The sequence below is a fragment of the Magnolia sinica genome, chromosome 1 (assembly GCF_029962835.1).
Source record: "Magnolia sinica isolate HGM2019 chromosome 1, MsV1, whole genome shotgun sequence".
In the NCBI taxonomy this organism is placed as follows: Eukaryota; Viridiplantae; Streptophyta; class Magnoliopsida; order Magnoliales; family Magnoliaceae; genus Magnolia; species Magnolia sinica.
Genome location: NC_080573.1, coordinates 13,180,920 through 13,207,866, shown reverse-complemented (window position 1 = coordinate 13,207,866; position 26,947 = coordinate 13,180,920). Strand labels below are relative to the sequence as shown.

Below are 26,947 nucleotides of genomic sequence, written 5' to 3'. Positions count from 1 at the left end.
AAAATGGGGCACATCTAATGCTCAAGTGTACCGCACCAAATAATAAAGCTTGGATCCTTACTTGCTCAGAGTGGTAAACTCTCAGGAGTTTCAACACCTAATTAAGGGTTCTGAGTATCCATAGGTGGTGAAATCCAACTACAGCCTGAGTGTGTGAGGGGTGTGTGTGCGTGTATAAACGAATAAATAAATGTATAAAGCATTAAATGTAGGTTGCATTAAATGCAAAAGTCATCTCTGGTGTGGTCTTCTTGGCCATTGGATCTGCTCATTTTTATGCTCATACCTTAAAATGATCCTAGTCGAGGGGATGACATGGATTAACAATTACATCATGGTGCCCTGCCAACAAAACTACCCATTGTGGCTAGAGACTAGAAAGGTAGTAACCCAATCCACATCTTAAGAAGGTGCAATACTTAAAGCGGGGTATACCTTGAAGCATGTATTTTATATCCACGGTGTCCATTTATTTTATCAGGTTATTTTAGGATATGATCCCAAAAATGAAAAAATCCAATTGTCTAGCATTCTATGTTATATGAAACCGTGCTGAATGAATACCCCACCATTAAAAACTTCCTAAGGGCCACTATAAGATTTTCAATGTTTATTTGCCATGCAACTTGTTCATGAGGTTATGCAAATGTAGATAAGATGATAAAATAAATATCAATCATCCAAAAACTTCATCCAATAAGTTTTTAACGTCGGTGTTTGATCACTTCTAATTCATGTGATGTGGTCTACTTAGATTTGAACATGTTTTGCCAAAGAATTTTACATGAAGTTCCTGTGCTAGGATGTAAGTGGGGCCCTCTGTTATGTTTGTGAGAAATCCACGCTGTCCAGCTGCTTTAAGATCTCATTTTAAGACATGCAACAAAAATGAAGTAAATCCAAAACTCAAATAGGCCACATGAGAGCAAATAATGGGATTCAATGATCACTGTTTGAAACATTCATAAATGGCCACACAGTTTCATGCCAGGATAAGTTACCGGTGTTTCAATTCATCCCAGTGGAAATGACCTTATAAAAGGTTTGGATGCCATATAAACATTAAGGTAGATCTCTAAAAGGTTTCAACATTTTTCCTCTCATATAGCCATCTTAAGTCCTAATTCACCTTATTTTTAGAATCATGTGCTGTGCCGCACACCATACCAGGGATTATTGTGGGCCCACCTTGATGTGTTTATTATGTATCTACTCTATTAATTTTTTTCCAGATCATTTTAGGGCATTAATGAAGTAGATCCAATTATTAAGTGGACCATACCATAGGAAACGGAGATGATTGATTATCCTACCATTAAAAGCTTCTTAGGGCACACCTTAATGTTCTCGTGAGGGCTTTACATTAAGTTGTATTAAATGGGATTGTATTACAAATTTCACTTTGAAATTCGAAATGACATGTTTGGTAGGAGTACGGATGATATAAAAAATTGATTTTGTAGGCGTTGGAAATTGAGCCTTGTGTTGGAAAGTGTGATATGAGATTACTAATCTCATCCATTATAGATTTTTGTTTCCTGTGAGTTTAATCCAAATGTAATTTGAAAGTAAATCTTGAGATTTATTTTTTAATGTATGCCTTTCAAACATAATATAAGAAAATATGGTATACACCCAATCCTAAGACAATACCTTGTGTATGCATTTATTGTAACTTTAATAATTCCATCTACCTTAATCCCACCTAATGCAACATACAGGCCCCTGTGTTTATTTACTATCCAATCCATGGATAAGGTCATTTAAGCCCAGATGAAAGGTAAAACACAAATATAAGCTTAATCCAAAACTTTTGGTGGCTCATTAATGGTCAATCACCCCTATTTCTCATAGTATGGTCCACCTAACAATAGGATCTACTTTATTTTTGGAATAATGCCTTAAAATGATATGAAAAAAATGGACGGCATGGATATATAATACATGCATCAAGGTAGGCCCCATGATAATGGCCACTCCATCTTGGGCTAGGCAGTGTTTTATCTAATCCGCTCTCCTTAAAATGAGCTCTCAAAACAGGTAGACACAAACATAACAATAGGGCCCACCTAGCATCCAGCCCAGGAACTTCCTGTGAAATCTTTTAGCAGGAAATCTGCTTTCGTAGATAAGATCCATATATCAAGGTGGGGCCCAGGGATCCATGGACCGGATTCACCAAAGCGGCGTCTTGTTTAAATGTGGCTGGGAGTACACACGTGGGCTGGACCAATCACCTAATCAGAAATATATCAACGTACTAAAATGATCCAGAAAAACGGATGGACGGCGTGGATATAGAATACATACATCAAGGTGGGTCCCACGGTAAGGCCCACACCATCTTGGGTGAGGCCGGGGCCGCACCTAATCCTCTCCCGCCCCAAGGTACGTATTCCCAGGCACACCGAGAGCTCGGTCAGATACACAGAGGAGCTCTCTCTCTCTCTCTCTCTCTCTCTCTCTCTGCGTTTACAGATCTAAGACAGCAGAGCGATGAGAGATTGTAGCTGAGATTTCGTCATCGGACGGCGTTCTTGCTATCCAAACTCCATTTCTATCTAAGGTGCGGATATATACACTGAATTTTCGGTGTATGTGCGTGCAATCTCCGTTCTGTAGTAAGGGGTATTTTGTGTAATTTGATTTTTGTATGCGCATGACTATTTACATTGGTAGTCCTCTTCTTACATGACCTTCTCCTATCTTAATATTTTCGGATATAAACCCATTATACACTGAGATTTCGGAGTATTAGTGTTGAATCTCTGTTTTTTTTTAGTGTTTTTATGCAATTTCGGTTCGGCGAATGGGTTTTTTTCTGCATTTTGAGATGCCTGCATATGCAAGAGTATTTATTTTGGTAGTCCTCCTCTACCATGACCCACACTCGCACATTTTCGGATTCGGACCCATATCCATAAAAAAAAAAAAAGGTGGATATAGTGAGCGGATTAGGTGCAGCCCTTACCGTGGGGCCCACTTTGATATATTTATTGTAAATCTACGCCGTCCATCCGTTTTGCCAGATCATGTTAGGGGATGAGCCCAAAAATGAAGCAGATCCAATTCGCAGGTGGACCACACTATAGGAAACAGTGGTGATTGAACGCCCCACCATTAAAAAGTTACTAGGGCCCACCGTAGTGTTTATTTGCCATCCAAGCTGTTGGTAAGGTAACACAAACCTGGATGAAGGGAAAAAATAAATATCAGATTGATACAAAACTTTCGTGGCCCATGAGAAGTTTTTAATGGTCAATCAACACTGTTTCCTATGGTATGGTCCGCCTGAGATTTGGATCTGCTTCATTTTTGGGCTCATGGCCTAAAATGGTATGGCAAAACGGATGGACGGTGTGGATGTAGAATACATACATCAAGGTGGGTCCCATGGTGAGGGCCGCACCATCTTGTGTGAGGCCGGGTCACACCTAATCCGTTCCTGTGGATATATACACTGACTTTTCGGTGTATTTTTATGCAATCTCTTTGTGTGTACGAGGAATAATTTTGGCATTTTCATGCGTCTGTATACTCAAGACTATTTATTTTGATAGTCCTCTAATTGGATTCAACCCCCATTTCCATATAAGGGGTGGGCGTATACACTGATTTTTGGTGTATTTATATGCAGTCTCTGTTCTTTGTATGAGGGGTATTTTTGGTATTTTGGTATATTTGTATACACAAGATTATTTACTCCTACTACCATGATCCTCTTCTACACACAATTAATGTATTCCATTTTGATCTATTCATTCGTAACTAATAATTATTGATTTTTGTGACCCAACAAGTACTTGTTATTGGGAATTGTCCTGTTAAATCCGAACAAATTATTTTTGATGAGGAATTATATATCCTTAAGTGGAAGTTATGGCCTTCGATAAAGTGGAATGGCAGAACAGGATTCATGTAGCTGACCTCAATTGATTGGGATAATGCTTAGATGATGAATTATAGACATAGTGCGCTGTGACAGGGCTGTAAAGGCTGTTACGTAAAGGTAACGGTAACAATTGTTACATGTTACAGGGTTGTAGTGGTTGTTACAAAAAAAATGATCCGTATAACAGCTGTTACAGCCCCCGTAGCAACCTGTTACGCTCATGGTGTGCCGTAGAGGCCGTTACGGGGCTATAAAGGCCATTGCGTAGAGGTAACAGTGGCAACCGTTACACGTTACGGGGTCGTAAAAGCCGTAACAACTGTTATGGAAAAAAATGACTCGTAATTGCCATTAATGGCACGTTACATATGCTATAAAGGCCATAATAGCCTCGTAATGGTTTATTACGGGACATACATAGGTTTTTCATACTTTTTAATCAACATTACGGGGCAGATACACGTTTTTTGAGGATTTTTTCAATAAATAAAAAAAATAAAATAGAAAGACCGTAACGGCCGTTACAGGGCCGTAACAGCCATTATGCCCCGTATTGTAAAGGTAATGGTGGCGGTCGTTACAACCACTGTTACCGTTACGGAACACCTTCACTTACGCTCCATTGTAAAGGTTGTAACGGCCTCATAACGGTCCATTTTAGGCCTGATATGGTTTTTTCAGGTTTTCTTTCAATAAAAAAAAGGCAGACCGTAATGGCCGTTGCAGCCCATATCATAAAGGTAATGGTGGTGGCTATTACGGCCACCGTTACTGTTACAAAATACCTTGATTATAGATCCTCGAACCACGGCTCATGAAAGAAAAAGAAACTATCAATCAAGACCGGTAATGCATTTTTCTTGTGTTCTAGAACCATAGTAAGACTCTTAGGGTCCGTTTGGATGTACCCCGAAACAGAGAATATTTTGGCAGGAAGGGTGCGTTTGGATGTACCCCGAAACAGAGAATATTTTGGCAGGAAGGGTGCGTTTGGATGTACCCCGAAACAGAGAATATTTTGGCAAGAAGGGTGGTGGTTTATTATGTTGAGCTTTTTGGGTGGTAAAAAGACTGAATTACATGATAGGTATTTATAGGAAAAAAGCATAGGATGTTTGAAGACCATTAATACTTTTTTCTTGTGTCCAGAACTGTTCGAAAATCATAGGGTGCATTTGGATGTAGCCCAAATCACAAGCAGAAATTATATTTTGGTGGGAAAGGTGGTTATTTATTCTGCTGAGCTTTTGGGGTGCCACAAAGTTGCATTATAGAGGATGCCAGTTTCTGCTCTTCTCCTCCTTGAATATATCTCCAAAATAATTCAAGTTGGACCTGAAACCTTGGCTGCACAGAGTGAGGGGAAGTAGGAGCTGATTCGGGCACTGGAGTAGGAAAGTATCTAATAAAAAATGTCAGCAACTGTAAATGCCTAGGAAGCGGGAGCTAGAGCATGAGTCCGAAGTCTGGTTCAAAGTGAGAGCAGCACCTTGGTAGAACAGTCTTGCATCAGAACCAAAAACATTATCGATCTTTATTGCACAGCAGGTTGAAGTGTGGGAATGTGGAAATGCTGCTTCAAAATGTTAACAAGTATAAACGGCTAGGAGGTGAGAGCTACAGCCGCAAGTCCAAAGTGCAAATGGCACCTCAATATAAGGGTCCTGCAACTAAGTTCTAGATATTGATTTGGGCAAGAAAGCATCTCGTTAGCAAGTGTACAAAGGTTTCTTCTCTTTGTGCGTTGGATATTAGTCATGTTATAGCCAATCAAGGTATGGCAACTCAGGAAGCTTCAACGAGAATGCTTATTTATTTATTTATTATTATTTGAGTTTCTAGCAATTAAGCATGAGAAAAGTAATGGGTCGAGGATGGTCTGACATTGTGCTTTCATGGTGGTCTCTAAGTTAGGCATGTGTATAACTTTGTGGGGTATCCAAAGTGATTAATATGTGATGCTACCCATCACCATCATCCATCCATTTGGGCTGGCTTTAAGGATCCTATTTTGCCAATCACATTCAAAATAGGAATTCCCATGGGTGCTTGGCAGAAGTTTTACGACCAACACCTTACTTGACTTAATGCTGCTACTTCTATGCTTGTGACAATGTTAGAAATATGCATAACAGATGCATAATGCACATAAATCTTATATGCTCAAAAGATGTCTTAAGAGGAGAAAATGCTATTTTGTTAAAAATTGAAAATAATATGTGTCACTACTGTAGACTGCATCTTCTTTTAGGAGAATTGTTGTGTGACAAGGTAGCTCATGCCTGGCTTATACTAGATTATACCGAGTATCTTGAGAGAAAAGAAATAATGGTTTCTCAGTCTTATATCAACAATGGGGGGTCGAAATGCTAGTTTTATGGTGCTTTTGAATTGGTAAATCACAGTTGGGGGTGAGGGATTTGTGGTGGTGAAACCTTGAAAGGAATGTGATATTCTTTATGAAATCATATTACTCTTTGCTAAGGAAGCATCACTATAAGAAGATTTGTGCTTTGATGCCGCCCATCTAGCAATACTCTAGTTCCCCATGGGTGAATGCATTTGCTTATCTTGTTGGAAGGTGTAAACTTTTTACATGGTGCTGATCTTGTACTAGGTGAAGATGAGAAGGGAAGAAGAGGAGGAGAGAGAAACTATGAGGGAGAGAGAGGTAGCTAAACATGCGGAGTTGGTAAAGTGGTGCTCAAATTTAGGATGAAGCATAACCAAGTGGATTATTTTGTGTTTATAAGGCAAAGTGGGACATGCACTATTGTGTTGGTTGTGTGTGGACAATATCATCGGCACGGCATTGACGGTAGAAGAATTGACAAGAAGATTTTCTTGCGACAACACTTCTACACGAAGGATTTAAGTTATCTTCGGTACTTCTTAGGTATTGAAGTTGTCAGGTCTAAGTTGAGAATCAATCTGTCACAATGAAAATATGTGATAAATTTATTGGAAAGTAGAGACCTAGGAGCCAAGCTCGCTGAAAGTCCCATGGATACAAATCAGAAATTGAGTGTGGATCAAGGAGAATTGATTGGTGCTCCAGCGAGATATCATCGTCTGGTAGGAAAATTAATCTATTTAAGCATTACCTGACCTGATATCACATATCCAGAAAGTGTGATTAGTCAGTTTATGCAAGCTTCACGAGTTCCTCATATGGTGGCAGTAGTATTATCTAAAGGGAGCACCTAGTCGTGCTATTCTTTATAAGCACAATGGTCATCTCCGTGTAGACGGATATTCTGATGCAGATAAGATGGGTTCTTTATTTGACAGGCAATCGACTACTAGATATTGTACTTTTGTAGGAGCTTATCTAGTTACATGTAAGAGTAAGACGCAGATCATGTTGGCTCGTTCAAGTGTTGAGGATGAATATAGAGAGTTATGGCCCATGCAACTTACAAACTCATTTGGCTGAAGACAATAATGTGCAAGCTAGGGTTTGTAATGAATACTCCTATGAAGTTGTAGTGTGATAATCAAATAGCTTCTTACATTGGCAACAATCCTGTATATAATGAAATAACTAAGTATATTGAGGTCGACCATCACTTCATTAGGGCGAAGGTTACTAGCAAGAAAATTTCTATGCCATTCGTTGTCGCAAGATCAACTGGAGGATATGTTCACTAAAGCCTCCAATCGCTCTCTTGGATGTGTCTTTGTCAAGTTGGGCATATTTGATATGTATGCTCCAGCTTGAAGGACAGTGTTACTGTACATATCTCCAATGCTAAACTCACTCGGTCTTTTCTCTGTAAGTTTAGGTGTATGACATGTTTGGGATTTTTGCTTTTGTTACTAATGGCAATATTGTAATTAGTGATAAGTTGACTTGAGATAAAATAAGAGAAAGTGGGGATGTCCAACCTAACCTATTCTCTCATTCTCTTCTTTTCTCTTCTCTTTCTTTCTTTTTGAATCAAATGCGCACAGACCATTGATCTAATGGACCCCAAATGGATGGACCATGCCCAAAATCAACCAAATTGACAATATTATCCGACTGCTGATTGAGAAATATGTTGTTAAGAAAAAATATGACGACTGTCCCCAGTCAATGGAGGAAAGGCCAAAGATTGGATGGCTAGGATTTTCCAATTTGACTGTTGGGTGATCTATACATGTTGGGGAACAACAAATCAATGGGTCACTTTCATCTAACTGTCGAGTCTACAAATTGGCCTTCCACATGCTGCATTAGGTAAACGTGAGGCCCATGGTTTGGTAGCCTTGACCAGTGTTTTAAGTATCGACGATATCGGCCAATATATCCCACGATGTATCTTGTATACCACCCGTGCGATACGAAACCCACAAGTAGTGGGATATATCCCACATGTTCGATCTGGTGAACATATTTTCAATCCTTTTTTTCCCCCTGTAAATCATGTTAAATCAGTGTCAAATTATTACAAAATCATGAATTGGGAGTTTCAATTTTGAGATTTGGAAGAAATGGGCCGAGTTGCGGAAATTGGAAAAAATACAAAATTTTCCAATTTCTCACATACCAGTTGCAATCTTTGTATCCAAACATAAAATCAAACATGCATGTGACCTGATCTAGTGATTCTTCTCTTGCTTTTGAATGTATTGCTTGCGTTTCCACATATCTTCTTACATTTATAAATTATATGAATAAGCTTTGAATATGCTTGCATCAATTTCGTTGGATAGTGCATAGATAGGACCCTATACAAAGAAAACCTGTTATGTGCACTTTTTTTTTGGTAATGTTTTGATTTATAAGTGTGTATTAATGTCTTTTTTAACAATCACTGAAGTTTCATTGAAAATTTTGACCAATTTCCCCATGTTTCCAACAATAGCGATACATTATGCGACACAACCAATATATCCCATGCGATAACCAATATGTATCCATATCCCAAGGGTGCGATACGTAACGCGATACTGATATTTCAAACACTAGCCTTGACTATTCGTCTGTTGATTCCCAGTACCCACCATGGATGGAGCTTGCCCCAAAAACTGAATGTGAACCATTGTTATATTTGTCTTCCTAACTTTCTATTTGTAGCCCACAAATCAAAAGGTAAAGATTGTCCTATCTAGGATATTTTTGAATCAATGTCCATCCATGGTGGGAGACAACAAACCAATGGTCTGGATTACCTAACCATGCTCTCCAATAAAAAAAAATGTGTTTTTCTTCTCTTCTCCTTCTTATAGCATATACCAATGAAACTCCTGAATTTTGTGGGTTTCCATTGCCATCCATCAGATGCATGCATGAGCAAGAAGGAAGAATAAACTATTTGAGGCGAATATCATCAATTAGAGTATTGACTTATAGCTCCAGCAATTTGATTGGTGGTAGACAAAAGGTCTTGGGGGAGCCTGGCACGACGGATGTCAAAAGTGCATGTGTACTGTTGTATGGTAGGGAGTAGCTGGGTTTTTCCTCCCCACCCCCATCCCCAACACCAACGGATATGGCTTTCATCCACCTCTCCTGCAACAAAAGCTTGCCTCCTCTTCTGAAGGAAAAGATCGACTGCTAATTTCAAGATGGAAAAGGCTACGGGAAACTCTTTTCCATCCTATTTCCTCCTTCCCAACCAATATAGAACATCTAATTGTGGCAAACAATTTTCTTTCCTCAGTTTTCCTCTAGTTTTCCACCAATCCAAACATGCCTTTATATATTATTGAAGCCAGAGCTCATAAAAAGAAGAGGATAACCATGTGGAATTGCTCCACACGAGGCTTGATGAAGTTGCACTGGTAGGTTTCGAGGGCATCACACTGTGGAGGAGAAATCCAATCACAGGAAATCCAAAGAGAGTGATTTATTATTATTATTTTAAATTTCAAAATATCATGTATTTGTCATTGTGCATGACAATTGAGCCTATTTATAGGCCAGAGTATAATCAGGAAATGAGACTCAAACTTATCTGATTCAAAATCAAATTCAACTGTTCAACAACTACTCAAATTCAAATAACCATGCATGTGGAGCTGTATGGTTGTATACATTCACATACATGATGTTCTTGAACAAAAGCTAATATTGAAGATTCCCACTTCGGGGTCCTCTGACATGCATGCATAAGGTCCTTTTCTCATTATGCATGGCTCGGATGCACTTGGATTGGGGTCTCCCGCACTCTTGCACAAGGATGAGCCTCAGTTTCACAAAGGCACATTATTTGAAAGAGAATCATGGAGGAGAAACTGTAACGCAAGACCAGATCTTCCTAAGTTCCTATCTTCAGAGTTCATGTTGATGAAGACTCACAGAGAATTGACATGAGATTTTCAAATTCTACCTCTTCATCATCATTTAGGTTCCTGTGTAGATTGACCAATGGCCCATGATTGTTACCATTGTGGCTTGATGAACAAGAAACCACATAGAAAGGTATATTGTGGCATTTATTGTCATGATAAGCTTATATGAACTTATATAAGAAAGAATCTAATTATTTGCCTTCCAAACGTTGATCATTTGTCTAATTAAAAAAAATATCTGAAGATGATGCCCTAGCAATGTGTTCTTGGAGCATATAAGAGAATTCAAGAGTCCCTCAATCTCCAACATTCTGTTTTCATACAGGTTTCCACTGGAAAGCCTTCTCAAATTGTCGTTAACTTCAAGGTTGTGTTTGTATGTCCTAAGCCACAGTTTTTGTATGCTTCTCTATACAAATCAGTGTGTAGAATATTTGAGGTCCAAAGGGCAAAAAATAAAAATTAAAAAATAATAAAAAATGAAAAATCAAAGAAGACATGCTGTGTGTTCCAGTGTTTTAAATAGCAAACAGCATGTACCGTAGCGTTCACTACTTCTTAATGTAATAGGAAAGGGCAATGAGTAAGTATAAAGGTAAAAAAAGATCAATGAAACTGTTTTAATACTGTTACTTATATTAGTTTACTAAAAGCATCGAAAAGGCTAACTATTTTTTTTTAATTATTGAAAATAGAAAAATGTAACAAATCATTGAAAACATTAATTGATTTTAATGTTGTAGTGAAAAATGACTTGTAATGTGAGCTACGTTGCATGTAGAGTAGTCCATGTGGCGTGTAGCGTATGCAAATTATCATATAGGGTAGCTTAAGCTATTTACATGAGCTACATGATGTTAAGGCTAAGCTAGGCTATGTAGCATAAGCTACATGCTATAGTGTAGCTATCTAAAACACTGGGTCACAGTGATCTTATGAATGATGATCATTTTCTATTATATAAGCAGTGTATTGATCTGTGACTGATATGCCCATTAGAGAGATGGGTTTTTGTTCCTTTCCCCAATCTTGAGCTTCTTTATTCCAAAATAACACTAGCATTGGGGACCAATTTCGACCAGATCTACGCCAAAAACTTGATCAGAAGTGAAAATTTGTGCGGGAATTGAAGAGTTGAAGCAGTATTTCGACCAGATCTACGCCAAAAACTTGATCAGAAGTGAAAATTTGTGCGGGAATTGAAGAGTTGAAGCAGTATTGGCCCGTTATGGGGGGTGGGGGTGGTGGAATCATTAAACCATCTACATCTTTTGGCTCTTTTCTTCTTACGTTTTGTTAGATTTGAACATAGTATGCCCTGATCTGCCAAGTCTTGCTTGATTGTGTTCGATTAGGGCTTATGTCATGGATTTTCACAAATCTACTCATTTGACAAGATGAATAGTAACTGTGTACTATTTATCCTTTTTTTTTCTTGAAATATATCTTAGGGAAGTTGTTTATTTAAGATATAAATACACATGAGTGGGATGAATCTCATGGATTTCACAACTTTCCGGCCATTTTCAGATTGTTTTTGAGTTGGAACTTAGGGCCGTGCACAACAACGAGGTGGAGCATGTCCTTTTTTATTTTCCCCCTCATACAGGAAGGTCAGAACACAGTCTCTTCTTCATGCTAATCATGTTGGTGCTGTTCCATGTTGATGTTGCAGAAGGAGAACTGACGCTTTCCTTTTCCGTAGACAAGAAGGCAACCTCATCGGGCCGGAGTCCAGGTCAATCATTACTGCATTTCTGGACTGAGTCTACCTTATAAATGATACTCATTAAATCAAGGCAGGAAAGTTTACAATGCACAAAGGTAGGACTAGCAAGTACGCCACTGACTGTTCTGCATAATTGACTCGTACAAATGCATTACCGGAAATTTACAGATCTGGTTTAAAAGAAAGCCTATCTAAGACTCTGACTGAAACTGTACTAAGGACACACTAACGGAAGGAGGGCAGTTCTAAGAGCTTTTAAGCAACTTGCCTTTGCGATTTGCGATGTGTTTCCCTTCCCTGCCTTCTGGGTTCTAAGAGAGTCAGCAGTAGAGTGAGAGGTGCGTATTGGCATATTTGTGCATTAAGGGCAGTATCTGTGTAGGTATGAATGCTTATACAGGATGTGATACAGGGTTTTATCACAAAAGAGCGAGGCACTATTCATCTGACTTAAAAAGAAAAAAAAAGAGATTACATGTTCATTTAAGAGTCCATGGTCACACTTGCACCCATGCACATATCCTTACTATCAGCCATCTGGAGCAAACACTCACAATTATTTATTCACCAATCTCCAGTATTGTTAGTACGGATATGGAGAACCACAGTACAACCCTGACAGCGATGATGATTTACAGCCCCCTCGAGCATCCATGTGGGTTTGATGAGGTATGGTCCAAGAGAGTATGTAATTATGTGACTCTCACTAGAATTATTTAAATTTCCATGACATCATGAATTGTGATAACTGACACTCGAGATCAAAATGATTCACGGATTTCACTCGGCTTTGAGTAGGCTCCGAGACAGACATCATTCTCACCAAAGAATGGCCTGTTGCACTATTGAATACATGTCCCAGAGAAAAAAAAAAAAGATTCTGGGATTTCTCCTTTTCTATATATTTTCCAACTTTTTCTTAATTTTCGGCCAATAAAAGAAGGTGTTGTAGGCCCATATCGTATCAGTTGGTGGGCTGGCTGAAATGCCCACAGATACTTTTATTCAAAACCTGATTCGAAGGTTGATATGGTTGTGATAAATTGCCTGCCTGGTTGTTATATTGCTTTTTCTTCTTTTATTGTCCGCAGAAATGGATGGATTTGGAGAAAAAGAATCAAACACCATACAAGGCAAAGAAGCATTAAGCTTGGATGAAGTGTTGGGAAATGATGGCACGGACCATTGCATGGAAGGTGATGGCCCAGACCATTGCATGGCCATGAAGGAAGTTTCGCCTACAAAGGGAGAACATGCTCAAACTGCAGAAGGGGGGGATGCAACTATTGAACCACACAAGGATATGGAGTTTGAATCTGAAGCAGCTGCCTATTATTTCTACAACACCTACGCAAGGCGCATGGGATTTAGCATTCGCACTAGTAAGTTCTACCGTTCAAAGAAAGATGGATCCATTGTAAACCGAAGGTTTGTTTGTTCGAAAGAAGGTTTCCGTCGGAAATCCGTTGCAACAAAAATACATAGACGGATTACAAGGGAAAATTGCAAGGCAATGATGTCAGTAAAGAAATTAGATTCCGGGGTTTGGCTTGTGAAGCAATTTATCAAGGAGCATAGTCATCCACTAGCGAATCCAAGTGAAGTATGTTTCCTTCGATCGCACAGGCACATACAAGATAATGCCAAAGACTTGATCAGAGCTTATAAGGGGGCTGGAGCATCCAATACCCAAGTCATGAATGTGCTTCGGAAGGAAGCCGGTGGAGATTGCAATGTTGGCTTCACTCGGAAAGATTTAAGTAACTTTGTTACTAGGGATAGGCATAGATCCCTTGGGAAAGATGCACAGATGGAACATAGATATTTCAAGCATCTACAAAAGGACCATCCTGACTCTGTTCCAATGAATGATCTCATTAAGTGCCTAAAAGAAGAAAACACTTCATTGGTAAAAAAAACCTTCCATTTTTAATTTTTTAATTTTTTTGGGGGCTCCATATTCATCCCTCATATGTTTTCACTAGCTATTTCTTTATTTCTGTGGTAACTAGAAAGCGGATCTTAAAGCGCAAATTACAGTTAAGGAGGCTGAGATTTCGCGTCAAAAGGAAATCATTGTTGAACAGGTGAGTATTTATTTTTTTATTATTTTATTTTATTTTATTTTATTTTATTTTTTGAGTTGAATGAATCAAACCTATAATGTTTGTGAATTTCTTTAACTTAACAGTGGGTCATTCTTTGTGCATGTAGCAAAAGTAGACAACATCCAAATTCATCATCAGGTAAGACCCACCTTGGATGGAGCCATATTCCCAAACTTCACACTGATTGGACAACCCAAGCCTTGGATACGAAGAAATATTTCAGGAAAAGGGCACTTGAATTTTTTTTAATGATCATCTATTTCCCGAGAGGTTGTTGAAATACCGTTCAATTTTCCAGTTTGTACAAGTAGGGTCCATTGTTCACTTATCCAAACCCTTGATATTTTGTGTCACTGTGATCCATGCACCAAAAATATCTTAGATGAGTAACTACTAAACCTTTCAATAGTTTGTAGTTTTGCGCCGTCTCGGCGCTCTTATTAAATATTAATAAAATCATTGTTACCTTTCCAAAAAAAAAACACATCCTTTCAATAGGTGGACAACAAATAAATGGTTAAGAAAGAAATGCGGCAATGGTTCCCATTCAGCCAAGGAAATGTCAAATATCTATAGCTAGGATCTTCCAATCTGGGGATATTTTGTGAGTGGGTCATCCATGTTGAGTCCTGTGTTATCAGTGTTTTGGATCATTGAACCCTGATCCCCACTTGTACAAGTCCAAACATACTGCACAATTTCTCAGCCCGAGCATTGTATCATACCTTGTTTTCTTACCCCAAAGCGTCCAATAGAATGGGACAATGGGTAGATTTATCAGATCAGTGCGACATTTGGGGTGTGGCCCATCCAAGGTATAGCCTACCTGTTGATTTGTTCATATTTCATAGATCTTTGCCACATGTACAAAAAGCAAATCACTGATAAGTGGAGGAAAGTGGCAAACCCTTTCAGTTGCAATCTTCTTAATGCTTGGTCATACTAAACCCTGTTGCATTGCGTGCAGACAATCAGACTTGAAAAGGCAGCCGAACATGATGCAGAGCGGGAGAAACGCATTAAGGAACTGGTGAGTTTTGTATGCCTTTCCTTTTCCCTCCATGACAGAATGATGAATTCTTACTCATCTATGGAATCTGTAGGAGTCCCAATTATTCCAAGTCACCATGTCTCAGTCTCAACTGCTGGGTCGAGATGCTGAAATTGTAAAGCTAAACACCGAGCTTTCGTCCCTTGTAAGCAGCCTTCTTCACCTATTCTTTCTTTGTTCAACTCAACAATTGTACAGGTGGGGTCTTTCTTTCTGTAACCAAGCCGTTGATCTCTGGTGGGTTCCATCATGTAATGAGCCATGCCCAAATATCACCCACACCAGCTGAGGCTGGCAATGGGCATGGTTGGCCCAGGGTCAGGCTAGGGCCTGATATAGGTCTGTGGATTGGATGTGAGCCAGGTTTTCGGCCCCAATTAATAAATCGGTTGGGCATAGGCATGGGCATGGATTTTACAAAATTTTCTGTAAATGTCTGGCGTGAACCTGGGAGTAGTCTCATTTATGCCTGAAACTGAAGGCATGCATGTCAATGAGCTAGCTGGGACTTGATTTTGTGTCCAATTAAAATTTGAACCATTTAAATCTGGCTTGAACCTTGCCCATTGTAACCCCTACTAGCATAGAATCCTATTTATCAGATGAAATGGGACATTTACAACCAATGCTCCACATTTAACATGAACTTTATTTTTGGTTTGTTTGAATGGCCATTTAACATGCACTTGAATGGTTAGGATCAGACAGGATATGTTCAAACGTTCAGGTTTTTTCTCAGGATATTTGGGGAAATTCTGCAGAAATGAAAAATAATTAAAGATTTAAAAAAAAAAAGAAAAACAAATGGTAAAAATGATAGGGAGAGCGTTGGTGATAAATGGAAACGTTGGGAAACATGAGGTTTTGAAAATTTTTTTTTTTTTTTGGGGGGGGACAAAGAATGTAATCAGTAAAATATCTTGATATTTCCAAAATATCTCCAAAACCCTTATATGTCATGATATTTAACTGACTACATTCTTTTGCCCAAAAATATTCTTCTTTACAAAGCCTTATGTTTCCCAACCTTCTATTCCATTTATCACCAACTATCTCCCTATAATTTTTACCATTTGTTTTTCCTTTTTTATCTTTTATTATTTTTATTTTTCTGCAGAATTTCCCTAAATATACTGAGAAAGACCTCAATGTTTGAAAATATCCTGGCTGAGAAGTTACTTCGCTAGACCAATAATTCTTCCATCCAGCACGGCTCCTAGTGGTGCTGGCAATGGGCCAGGTCTGGGCTGAGCAAAATTAAAAAAAATAAAATTGAATGGCATTAAATCAGGCCGGAGACACGGAGAACACGGATCACCAAAAGGTGGTTTACATGTACTTTTTGTTGGTCTGAGCAAAGACTATCAAATCATGTATTTTCCTCTTTGTAAAGTTTCCCATGTTGCAGCGTTGATGTTTGGAGTTCTTTGCAGAAGGAAGCCTTCACATCCATTCAAAATCCTTTGAATGCTTCCGAGAGAGAAAGGCTTGCTGTTCTGGTAATAAACCTCTACTCATTCATTTCACATCATCGCAGTCAATTCCCCTGCTTACCCTTCTGATACTCTCTTGGTGCAGGAGAAAGAATATTCGAAGGCCCAGCTACTTAAAGAGATTGGACTGCATGAAGAAGATCGGGTTGGTGCTTGCCTGTTTATCCTTTTGGGTTGCACATGTTCAAAAATTAACCATGACTGGATAATCATAGCCATACAATTAATCACATGCAAGATGGACATGATTAACAAAAACTGTTAAACAGGGAGGAATCCATTGCAAGCAGCACATGCCCAAAAAAAACCAATGGTTAGATAATCACAGCCATACAATTCAAGGGTGTGCAAAATGGATGGTAAGAGTAAAAATGGTCTTACCTTCCATCTTGCAGGCCCATATTTGAAGAGCTGTGATGAGTCATGTTCAATCCAAGGTGGACACCTCTTACCTAACGATCCACCATGATCAAAGGTGGGTGCACTTAGGTCCCACAAATTTGTGGCTGAATAAGGTATGGACCCTTTAATTACTTTTGAGAATCCATACTTTTGATTTTTGTTCTTGCTTGAACTCTGTTATCATTTTTACAGGTGAAGAGAATGAAGGAGAAGTCCAAAGAACAGAAGAAACGGATCAGTGAGCTGGAAGGCCTCCTTGTGGTGGCCCGGGAGGAGAAGGAGATTGCGGTTCGTGAGGCCAAGGTGTCGGCCAGGGAAGCATATGTGAGGGAACTGGCCGTCCTTGGTAGCGAGAGGCCACGGCCTTGGGGTCATGCGGTTGGGATCATTGATCAACCTTTGAGAGATCAGGCCCGCTTTGGCAGTGGGACTAGTGCTGGTTCATCAAGTGGAGTTTACTTTCAGCTGCACTAGTTTATCATACATCATTGGTCCAGTTCTTCCACTCTTCTTTTATTTATGCGAATCATTCAAGTGGGATGATCGCTGCTGGGCGTATTGAGGCAGAAGCAAAGCTAATGCGGCGATCAGCAGTTTCGGGCATGGCCCATGTATGTATAGCTCTCTCTCTCACTGTAATGAATTAGCTGAGGTATCTCACTCCCTCTCTCTGTAATGAATTAGCTGAGGTATCTCATGTAAGTTGCCTTCTCAGGTGAAATCCATGAACAACAGTAAGATTACTCACCCCATGTATTGCAATATCTGGTCCTTTCATCAGGTGGGTCTCACCAAGTAGGATCTGTGGGCTGGAAATCAGAAGTGGATTGCGTACTGAGCAACTCAGTACACTTTATCGTACAGAGTAAACTCTGTTGGGCCCACCGTTAATGTATATGGCTTATCAACACCGTCCATCCTTTTTTTCAGCTTATTTTAGATGTTGATCCCAAAATTGAAGCATATCCAAAGCTTAAGTGGACCCCACCACAGGAAACAGTGGCGATAATGATGTCCAAAGTCAAAACCTTCTTAGGGCCTACCGTGATATTTATTTGTCATCCAACCTGTTGATAAGGTCACACAGACATAGATGAAGTGAAAACACAAATATAAGCTTGATTCAAAACCTTTGTGGCCCCCATTAAGATTTCAATGGCAGGTGTTCAATTCACACTTTCCTATGGTGTGGTCCACTTGGGCTTTGGAAATGCTTCGATTTTATGATCATACCCTAAAATAAGCTGTTAAAACGGATGGACGGGGTGGATAAGACCTAATTCGCATTTTATATATGTGGCCTACCTGATGAATGGACAAGGATATTTGGGAGTGACACATACAGTATGGGGCCTACCTTATGAAAAAGCCCAGGTCGCGCTAGGTTGGCCCGCTAAACCTGTCCTGGTTAGATTTGGACTGAGACCTGACCCAAACCCAACCTATATACTGAAATCCGATCTGATGATGGACCGGGTCCTTAACTCCCATCGACCCGATGGATTATCTGCTTCCCCACAGGCCAGGCCCGTCAATAAAGATGGTGACACCCCATGGTGGGCCATGCTTCGTGACCCACTTGTGTTATTCAAGTATCGAAAGAGGGAAGCGGATTGCGTACTGAGTAAATTCCGTGGGGTCCAACGTGATTTTTGTATTTTATCCATTCCGTCCATCCGTTTTACCAGATAATTTTAGGTCTTAAGCCTAAAAATGAAGTATATCAAAATCTAAAGTGGACCACACCACAGGAAACAGTGAGAATTGAACGTCTACCGTTGAAAATTTCTTTGGGGCCACATAAGTGTTGGATCAAGCTTGTATTTGTTTTTCCCCTCCATCCATCTCTGTGTGATCTTATGAACAGTTTGGATAAGAAATAAACGTCATTGAGGGCCCTATAAAGGTTTCAACGGTGGAAATCATTATTCCAACCTTTTCGTATGGTATGGTCCACTTGATCTTTGGGTATGCTTAGATTTTGGGCTCAACCCCTTAAATGAGCTGGAAAATCGGATGGATGGCGTGGATAAACCACATACATTCACGGTGGGCCCACATACAATCCGCTTCCCAATCGGATTTCTCGAAAAAAGTCATTCCGTGATTGGCTATGATGCAAGTACTTTCCCCATGTGCTGCAAGATCGGGGCTGTTCATCTAGTGGGTCCCATTGCGTGCATGCTTTGACCGAAAAATCAGGCCTACCCACCAATCTGGTGGGCCACCTGTTCATCTAGTGGGTCCCATTACGTGTATGATTTGACTGAAAAATCAGTCCTGTCCACCAATCTGGTGGGCCACCTTTATGGAAAATGAGGAGGACACGTGGAAGCGATCTATGCATTCTATGTGCACAAGTGGTCCACCTAATGATGCCTGATACTGCCTTTGGCAGATGCACTGAGACCCCCCTATGTTTTGATGAAAAGGCATGGATCTTGCGCGTGTGCTATGTCAGCATGGCTTTTGGCAGGATCCAGATCTTTAAAGTCTGGACACCTGACCTGTGGTCCAGCTAACGGGACCCACTTGGAATCCGGGCTAGGGTTTTCTGGTTTAGGGTCCATTCTCGGGTCACAAAACCTGGTGCATTTAAGTAAACCGGTTAGGCTCTTGTTTATGCTGGTGTAACTGGGCCCACCCACCTACGTGAATAAAACGACTGCACCATTGCCACCTGGTCGGGCCCATGAATAGTGGTTAATTTCAGGTCCATCAGCTTGGCTTGGGCTTAATGTGCTACGTTTGGATTTCCCAAAGACCAAGTTCAAGATCAGACGGTTTGAGACATGAGAGCCAGTGGTGTGGTAGGGTCTGGAAATGTAGAGGGTCTGTCTTACCCAGCCAACGCCAAACAGCAATGGACCAGACGGGGACTTGATCTGCATGCCAGCATCGGCCATTGGCCTTTAGCAATGTGGGGTTTAGATGTCATTGGCAAGATCTCTTCAACGGTTGTTGAAGGACGTGGATTTATGAGAAATCTACCCTGTCCATCAGGTTTTTTAGTTCATTTTATGAGTCGAGACTAAAACTGAGCAGGATCCAAGACTCAAGTGGGCCGCACTAAAAGAAAAGGTGGATAGATAAATTCTTACCGTTGAAACCTCCCTGGGGTCGACAGTTATGTGTACATGCCATCCATACCGTTCATAACGTCATTCCTACTGGGATGAACTGAAAACACTAATATTAGCCTGATTCAAAACTTGTGGCCCCACAAATATTTCAACTGTGTACGTTCAATCCTGAAATTTGCGGTCCACTTGAGTATTGGATCCGGATCATTTTTGTCCTCATATCCTAAAATGATCCAAAAAAATGGATGGACGGGATGGATTTCTCAAAAACATTTCGATGGGCCTCACCTAAGTTCCCAGCGCAGGAACTTCCTACAAAAGGCATTCGCAGGAATCCCGTCCGTTGATGAAGGGCATTGTTTGATTCTAGTAGTAACAGAGTATTTTATAAAATGGGTTGAACCCCTTTGAAGGTAGAAGTGAGTATTTCTCGAAATGGGTCGAACCCTTTCAAAAACAAAATGGTGTATTTCATGAAATGGTTCAAACAGTTTCGAAAGAAGGGGGGGTATTTCATGAAAATGGGTTAAACCCTTCAAGAAATGGGTTCAACCATTCCAAAGGTGGAAAGCACATTTCACGAAATCGGTCGAACCCATAGGAAGGTACGAGGGGTCCACAAAAAAGAAAAAAGTCACATTATCTACGGGCGAGAAAGATTCTCTGGTCCTTTTTGTCCAATCTCTTTAGCTGCGTAGACCAAAGCTGTGTGGACCCCACCGTCATGTGTGAGTTCCATCCAACCCGTACATTATATAGGTTAGGCCCACATTCCAAATTCAATCTGAGCCATAAATCTTGTGGGCCACCCAAAAAACAACGGTAGGGAACAAGCAATGTTGGTGGGACACTAGCTGTAGGGCCCACCTCGATGCATGCATTGTATATCTATACTGTCCATCTGTTTTGAGAGTTTATTTTTAGAGCATGGTCCGAAAAATGAAGAAATAAATTTTAGGGGACCACACCATAGGAAACAGTGGTTATTGAATGCCCACCATTGAAAACTTCCAGTGTCCACCACTGCAATGTTTGTTGACCATCCAACCTGTTGATAAGATCAAATAAACCTGGATGAAAGGAAAAATAACAAATATCAGTTTGATCCAAAACTTTTGTGGCCCACATAAGGTTTTTAATGATCAATAACCACTGCTTCATGTGATGTGCTCTACCTGAAATTTGTATCTACTTTATTTTTGGGACCAGGCCCTAAAATAAAGTGGTAAAACAGACAGACCCACATGGATATATGATGCATGCACTGAGATGGGCCATACCGTTAGGGTCTCACCCACATGGCTAGTTCGGAGTAAAGTAAAGGCCAAGTCGCTTGTGGATTAACCACAATCAATTCATAAGTGGATGATCATGTATATTTTTGTTGTCGGTCAGGCCATGTGACATGGTGTCATTTCATTGGTGGGTCGGACATGATCAAATACTTACTCAATATGGTAATTTTTCAACTGTGACATGGTGTCATTTCATTGGCCCACCCAACATGATCAAATACCTACTCAACATGGTAATCTTTTGAAAGCTAGTGGCCCTTGTCTGTGTAGGGCAGGTCAATGAAGTGGTATGATATCACTGTCCGATGGACACAAGGTGATTTGCTGTTTGGATGGTAGACACATCCTAATCATGTGATTTCTCCTGTGAAAGGCCATAAAATATGTGCTGGACTGAATGGACAGTCCAGATCTATCTATGGGACTGTCCAGGTTTATAGTGTTGTGAGGGGGGTGGAGTAGGTACTACCCCCACCATGATCTAACTAGAGATGGACGGTCATGTTAAAGGACTTTTTGGGGCCACCATGATATATATGTTCCATCTATGCTGTCCAACCATTTTAACAAATCATTTCAAATCATAAGCTTTAAAAAAAGGCAGATCGAAGACTCAAGTGGACCATACCACGGAGAGTAGCGGAGATTGAAAGCTTAGGAAAGGAGACAGGGAATACGCTGATATTTGTGTTTTTCCATTAGGAATAAGTTGGATGGGAAATAAATATCAATGTGGGCCCTTAGAAGATATGAGAATTTAATTCCCACTGCCTTATGTGTAGTCCACTTTAACCTTCAATCTATCTTCTTTTTTTGGTCTATACCTTCAAATGAGCTGTAAAATGAATGTACAACATGGATGAAACACATACATCATGATGGCCTGCAGGGTTTTGACAGGACTGTGCACCTCTATTTAAGTCCTGGTGGTGGTAATACACAATCCCCACCCTTTTCGAAGTGCAGTGGATCATCTCTCACCATTAAATGATGCAACTTGGAAATTGTTCTCCACCATCCAAATTATCTACCCTATTGTGGATGATCCAAATCATAAACCATAAACTCTCTGTTTGGTAGCATCATTTTAGGGCTCAAGACACAAAAAGAAAAAGGAGAAAGACAAAAAAGAAAAGACAATCCAAAGCTCAAGTGTACCACACATAAAAATCAAGGAGAATTAAACATCTGCCATTGAAAATTCTTAGGAGTTACAAAAGTTTTAGATCAATCTGATTTTTGTTTTATTTTTCCTTTTTATCCATGTCTGTGTAACTTATGAATACCTTAGCAAATAAACATATTAGTGGGTGGGTCTTAGGAAGATTTCAACGGTGGGAATCATTACGTGGTATTGTCCACTTGAGCTTTGTATCTGCATCATTTTTGGGCGCATGCACTAAAATTTATCTCCCCAAATGATTGGACGGTGTGGATATAAGACATACCTCATGGTGGGCCCACACAACTTGGTGATGTCAACACAGCACCAAGGTCGGTGGTGTGTGGCACACCACGCAATCTGCTTCCTTATTTGACGGCCATAACAATGGACCGACAAATGGATGGTCTGGATTAACATAAGTGTATGCCACGTGGACAATGATGTGCCCACATAAGTTAACACGAGGTGACAACCTTGTCACCCTCACTTTGAATAAAATGTAACGGCTGCGTGGGTTGCATAGATGGGAGACAGGAACTGTACATCCCAACGTAGGTTTGACCACTTGGGGGACAGTCATTTTCGGCCTTTGGCCATATCTTTCGGGTCCAGTCGTTGTCCATTATCAGACGTTCCTTGCTCTTCTCGCAAAGGGCCAAGGATCGCTACTCGCAGGACCACCACATCTGACATACGGGAGTGGATTTGGTGAGAACACAGGTCGGTACTGGTCGGCGCTGGTCGGTGCTGTGGCCCCATAATGATATATGTGTTGCTGTCTATCCGTTATTTTAAGGCATTATTCCAAAAATAAGATAAATCCAAATCTCATGCAGACCGCACCAAGAAATAGTGGTGATTGAATGCACATCATTAAAAACTTTTAATGATAGGTTAGAAAACTTTTGAATCAAGCTAATATTTTCTGTTTTCCCTTACATTCAACTATGCAAGTCCTAATTAATAGGTTTGATGGCAAATAAGCATTACATTAGTACATAGGAACTTTTAATGGTGGGTGTTCAATCACCACTATTCTCCTGTGGTGTGTGGTCCACCTGAGATTTGGATCTTTCTATTTTTTATTCATTCACTAAAATAATGATCCAAAGTGGATGGACAGCGTGGATAAAACACATTCATCATGGTGGGGCCCACGGATATTTTCAAGCACCTATCACTACCAAGTCCTATACGACTCGATCCGATACTACCCGATTGGTACCACGAGTCAATTACCCGACTCACCCCGACTCATGTGAGATGGGCCGAGTTGGCCGCGATTCGGAAGAGTCGCAACCCACTCAGCGGGGCTTAGTCGACCCGAGTCGCTGAGTCTGTTAACCGTGCTCCAGCGCGCCAGCGCGGAGACGCGTGCGAGGTGGATGGTAGAGAATTCACTCTCCTAGAAGCCAGTCCGGTAGTCTCGGAAGGTGGGCCATATGCGTTTCTTGATTTTAGATCTTTAATCAAGCAACCGTACATCTTTCTTCTTGCATGTGGGGTCCACACACTCAACTTTGATTGGCACTACTATTGGTTACCGAAATCTTTCGACATAGGGTATTGGTTGATTCACTAGCCATCCAAGGTGGAATCAGAGGCCCCACTTACTAGAATTTAAAACACGTATATACTGTACAAAAATGAAGGCGACATACATCAATTAATCCTGTGGTGTGGTCCACTTAAGTCTTGGATTAGACTCATTTTTTGAGTTCCTACTCTAAAACGATCTGGAAAAATTGATTGATGGCGTGGATAAAACCCATACATCACGGTTGGCCCGACAGAGCCCCCCTATTATCTAGGGGTGTCAATGGGCCGGGTCGGGCCTAAAAATCAGAATTTAAATTTTTTTGGCCCGACGGTCAGCACGAAACAGTTTAAAATCCGGGCCGAGCCTAGCCCAGATCGGGCCCGTTGACAGCCGCGGGACGCAATCGGCTTCCGTTATATGATACTCTGGCAGCCAGTGATGCTTGATACGCAGGCATTCAGAAATTTTAAACTTCATATGCATTTACTCAAGTTAAACTGACCCTGAACCTAGGTAACAGTTCTAAAATCAGCTTGCTTGAACAATCCTAACCACTTATTCGTGGATACGTATTTGTTAGATAGGACCATTTGATCTTTTCATTTTTAACCGTCCAATAAATGTCCATAAATCTGATAGAAGTTTAGATTTTGGTCCTAGATACTCTAAACAGGGAAACATAATTTGTACCGTTTAATTTGACTTAAATGCCACATTCAAAGTGTTTAAGTAATTTCTAATGCCTGCGTATCATCTATGCAACTCTACCAGAGTATCAAAGTTTTTCTCCTAGTGTGATAGTCCGTGGGTCTACTTGAAATCATGGTCCTTTGGGCCCCTCCACCTCATTGTATACGGCCACGCTTGATGATCGAAGAGAACCATTCATCCACTAGATCATGCAGTGTTTCTCCATGGTGCGCTAACTGTTCAAACTGGAAGATCGTGTCCGTCCATTCAAAGTAATTTTGATTGAAGATCTTGCAACCAATAACGGTTCATGTGCGGCCCACTACAGTTAACGGTAACTAAATAATCCGTGCTTTTAATTGTCCGTTTAACCCACAACATAGGAGATAATTGCGTGCGTGCGCCTGCCTCTAAAAGGCTTTTGAAAATTCGAATTTTGAAATGGTTCCTGGATTCCCGCCGTTGTCTTTAAATTGGACGCACTGAAGTGGTGGCCAGCAATTAATATCAGGTGATCAGATGAAGAAAATGGACGACTGAGGATTGCTCTCTTCACTTCCTCCACCCCCTCTCATGCAAACCTAGCATGCATGTGCAAGATACAAGATGTTCGTCAGGAAGAATCGGATCATCAGGTGGGTCCACAATTCACGAAATAGACCATAAAAAATTGATTAACGGTCCACCTTCAACTTAAAAGTGGGGCTCACCTGATGATCTGATTGGCTTGATTTTTTGGGATAGCTCATATACAAGGTGGGATACAGCCGACAGCTGATGAGCGGCCTGATCAATTTTCCATGAAATACTGGGAGATTAACAATTTTGGGGCCACATTTATACAATGGTTGGGTGGAGATTAGGAATTGGATTGAAAATCATCAACTTGACCCAGACCAAGTAGACCTGGCCTTTACCCAATCCAAAGGTTGTATAGTGCCTGATCTGGTCCGACGTATCTAAATCAACGCTGCTAAAGCAATTGGATTGCTTGCTTTAGGTGGCCCGAAAACAAGGAAAGCCGATTGCCTTTGGCATGTGCCACAAGATGTCCCTGGGGCATGGTGTGGTCCAAGCTCTGTCCAGTCCCGCGTGATGTTTGTATTTTATCCCATCCTTTTTGTCAGCTCATTTTAAGTCATGATCCATAAATTAATGGACATCAAAAGCTGACTACACCACAGAAAACAGTGGGGATTGAATGCCATCTATGAAAATCTTTAGGGCCCACCACAGAAAGCAATGGGGATCGAATGCCATCGTGGAAATCCTTTTAGGGCCACTGGGTGGGTGAAAACATTTCAGGGCCCAACTCTCCTAGGACAGGTTTGTGCTCTAATTTTGAACCCTACTCTCGACATGTAGGCTACAAAAATTGAAAATGGTACCATTATTTTATGAAAGCGAATTGGCTGTTGTACAGCACACCAGTACGTTGACGTCACCAAGTTTTGTGGGCATCATCTTGAGATATTCTATATCCAAAATGTCTGTCCATTTTGCGAGATCATTTAAAGGTTGAGTCGAAAAATAAGACATATTTAAAGATCAAGAGGATCATACTGCGGAAAGCAAATTAAAAGTCTACCACTCAAACCTTTTTGGGGCCATAGAAGTTTTTGATAAATCTGATATTCGTTTTTTTTTTCCATCTATACTTCTGTTACCTTATGAATAGATTGGAAGTAGAAAAAATATTTTGGTGGGCCTAAGAATGCTTCGAGGTGAGAATCATTGCCTCCACTACTATTTGTGACGTGATCACTTGAGCTTTGGATATGACTTATTTTCGTTCACATACCTTAAAATGATCCCGTTGAAGTTAACTGATAATGACTCAGTCCAGTATCTCATCCAGTTTGACACGATGGCAATGGGCTAAGTGGAAAGGCCTCCCTACCCCTAAGCCATGCACCTGGCCCTAACCCTAGTCGGAAAGGCTTAGACCTAGGCCTAGCTCAGTAGATAAAGGAGTGACCTGATCAAACGTGTGGAGTCTGAATTCATTTACTCCTGAGCTTGGCTTTTAGGGTGTACCGTTAGATATTTTTATCCTCAATATTTATTTTGCGCGTTCGATGGAAGCAGATGTGGTACTACTCCGCCTGTACCCACCAGTGCTACGAGGTCCCACCGTGATTTATGGCTTTATATACACTGTAATTTTTTCACGTTATTTTTGGGAAAAAGCCAAACAATGAGGTTGATCTAAGGCTCAAG

General features: G+C 40.5%; 1 protein-coding gene across 13 annotated transcripts; it reads left to right on the top strand.

The window, feature by feature from the left end:
* Positions 1 to 2,261: 2,261 nt before the first annotated feature.
* LOC131240331 (uncharacterized) lies at positions 2,262 to 17,701 on the top strand. 13 transcript variants are annotated; one of them, XM_058238497.1, is made up of 11 exons: positions 2,263 to 2,566; positions 11,702 to 11,743; positions 11,847 to 11,995; positions 12,479 to 12,584; positions 12,992 to 13,809; positions 13,913 to 13,987; positions 14,976 to 15,038; positions 15,112 to 15,204; positions 16,493 to 16,558; positions 16,638 to 16,697; positions 17,147 to 17,701. In XM_058238497.1, exons 4-11 carry the CDS (start codon positions 12,572 to 12,574, stop codon positions 17,426 to 17,428), a joined length of 1,470 nt encoding a protein of 489 aa, XP_058094480.1. In that variant the 5' UTR covers positions 2,263 to 2,566; positions 11,702 to 11,743; positions 11,847 to 11,995; positions 12,479 to 12,571; the 3' UTR covers positions 17,429 to 17,701. The 13 variants fall into 13 exon arrangements, with proteins under 13 accessions (XP_058094470.1, XP_058094462.1, XP_058094480.1 ...); XM_058238523.1 differs by having other exon boundaries at positions 2,265 to 2,566; positions 12,479 to 12,569; XM_058238487.1 differs by lacking the exon at positions 12,479 to 12,584 and having other exon boundaries at positions 2,262 to 2,566; positions 11,847 to 12,008.
* The last annotated feature ends 9,246 nt before the right edge of the window (positions 17,702 to 26,947 follow it).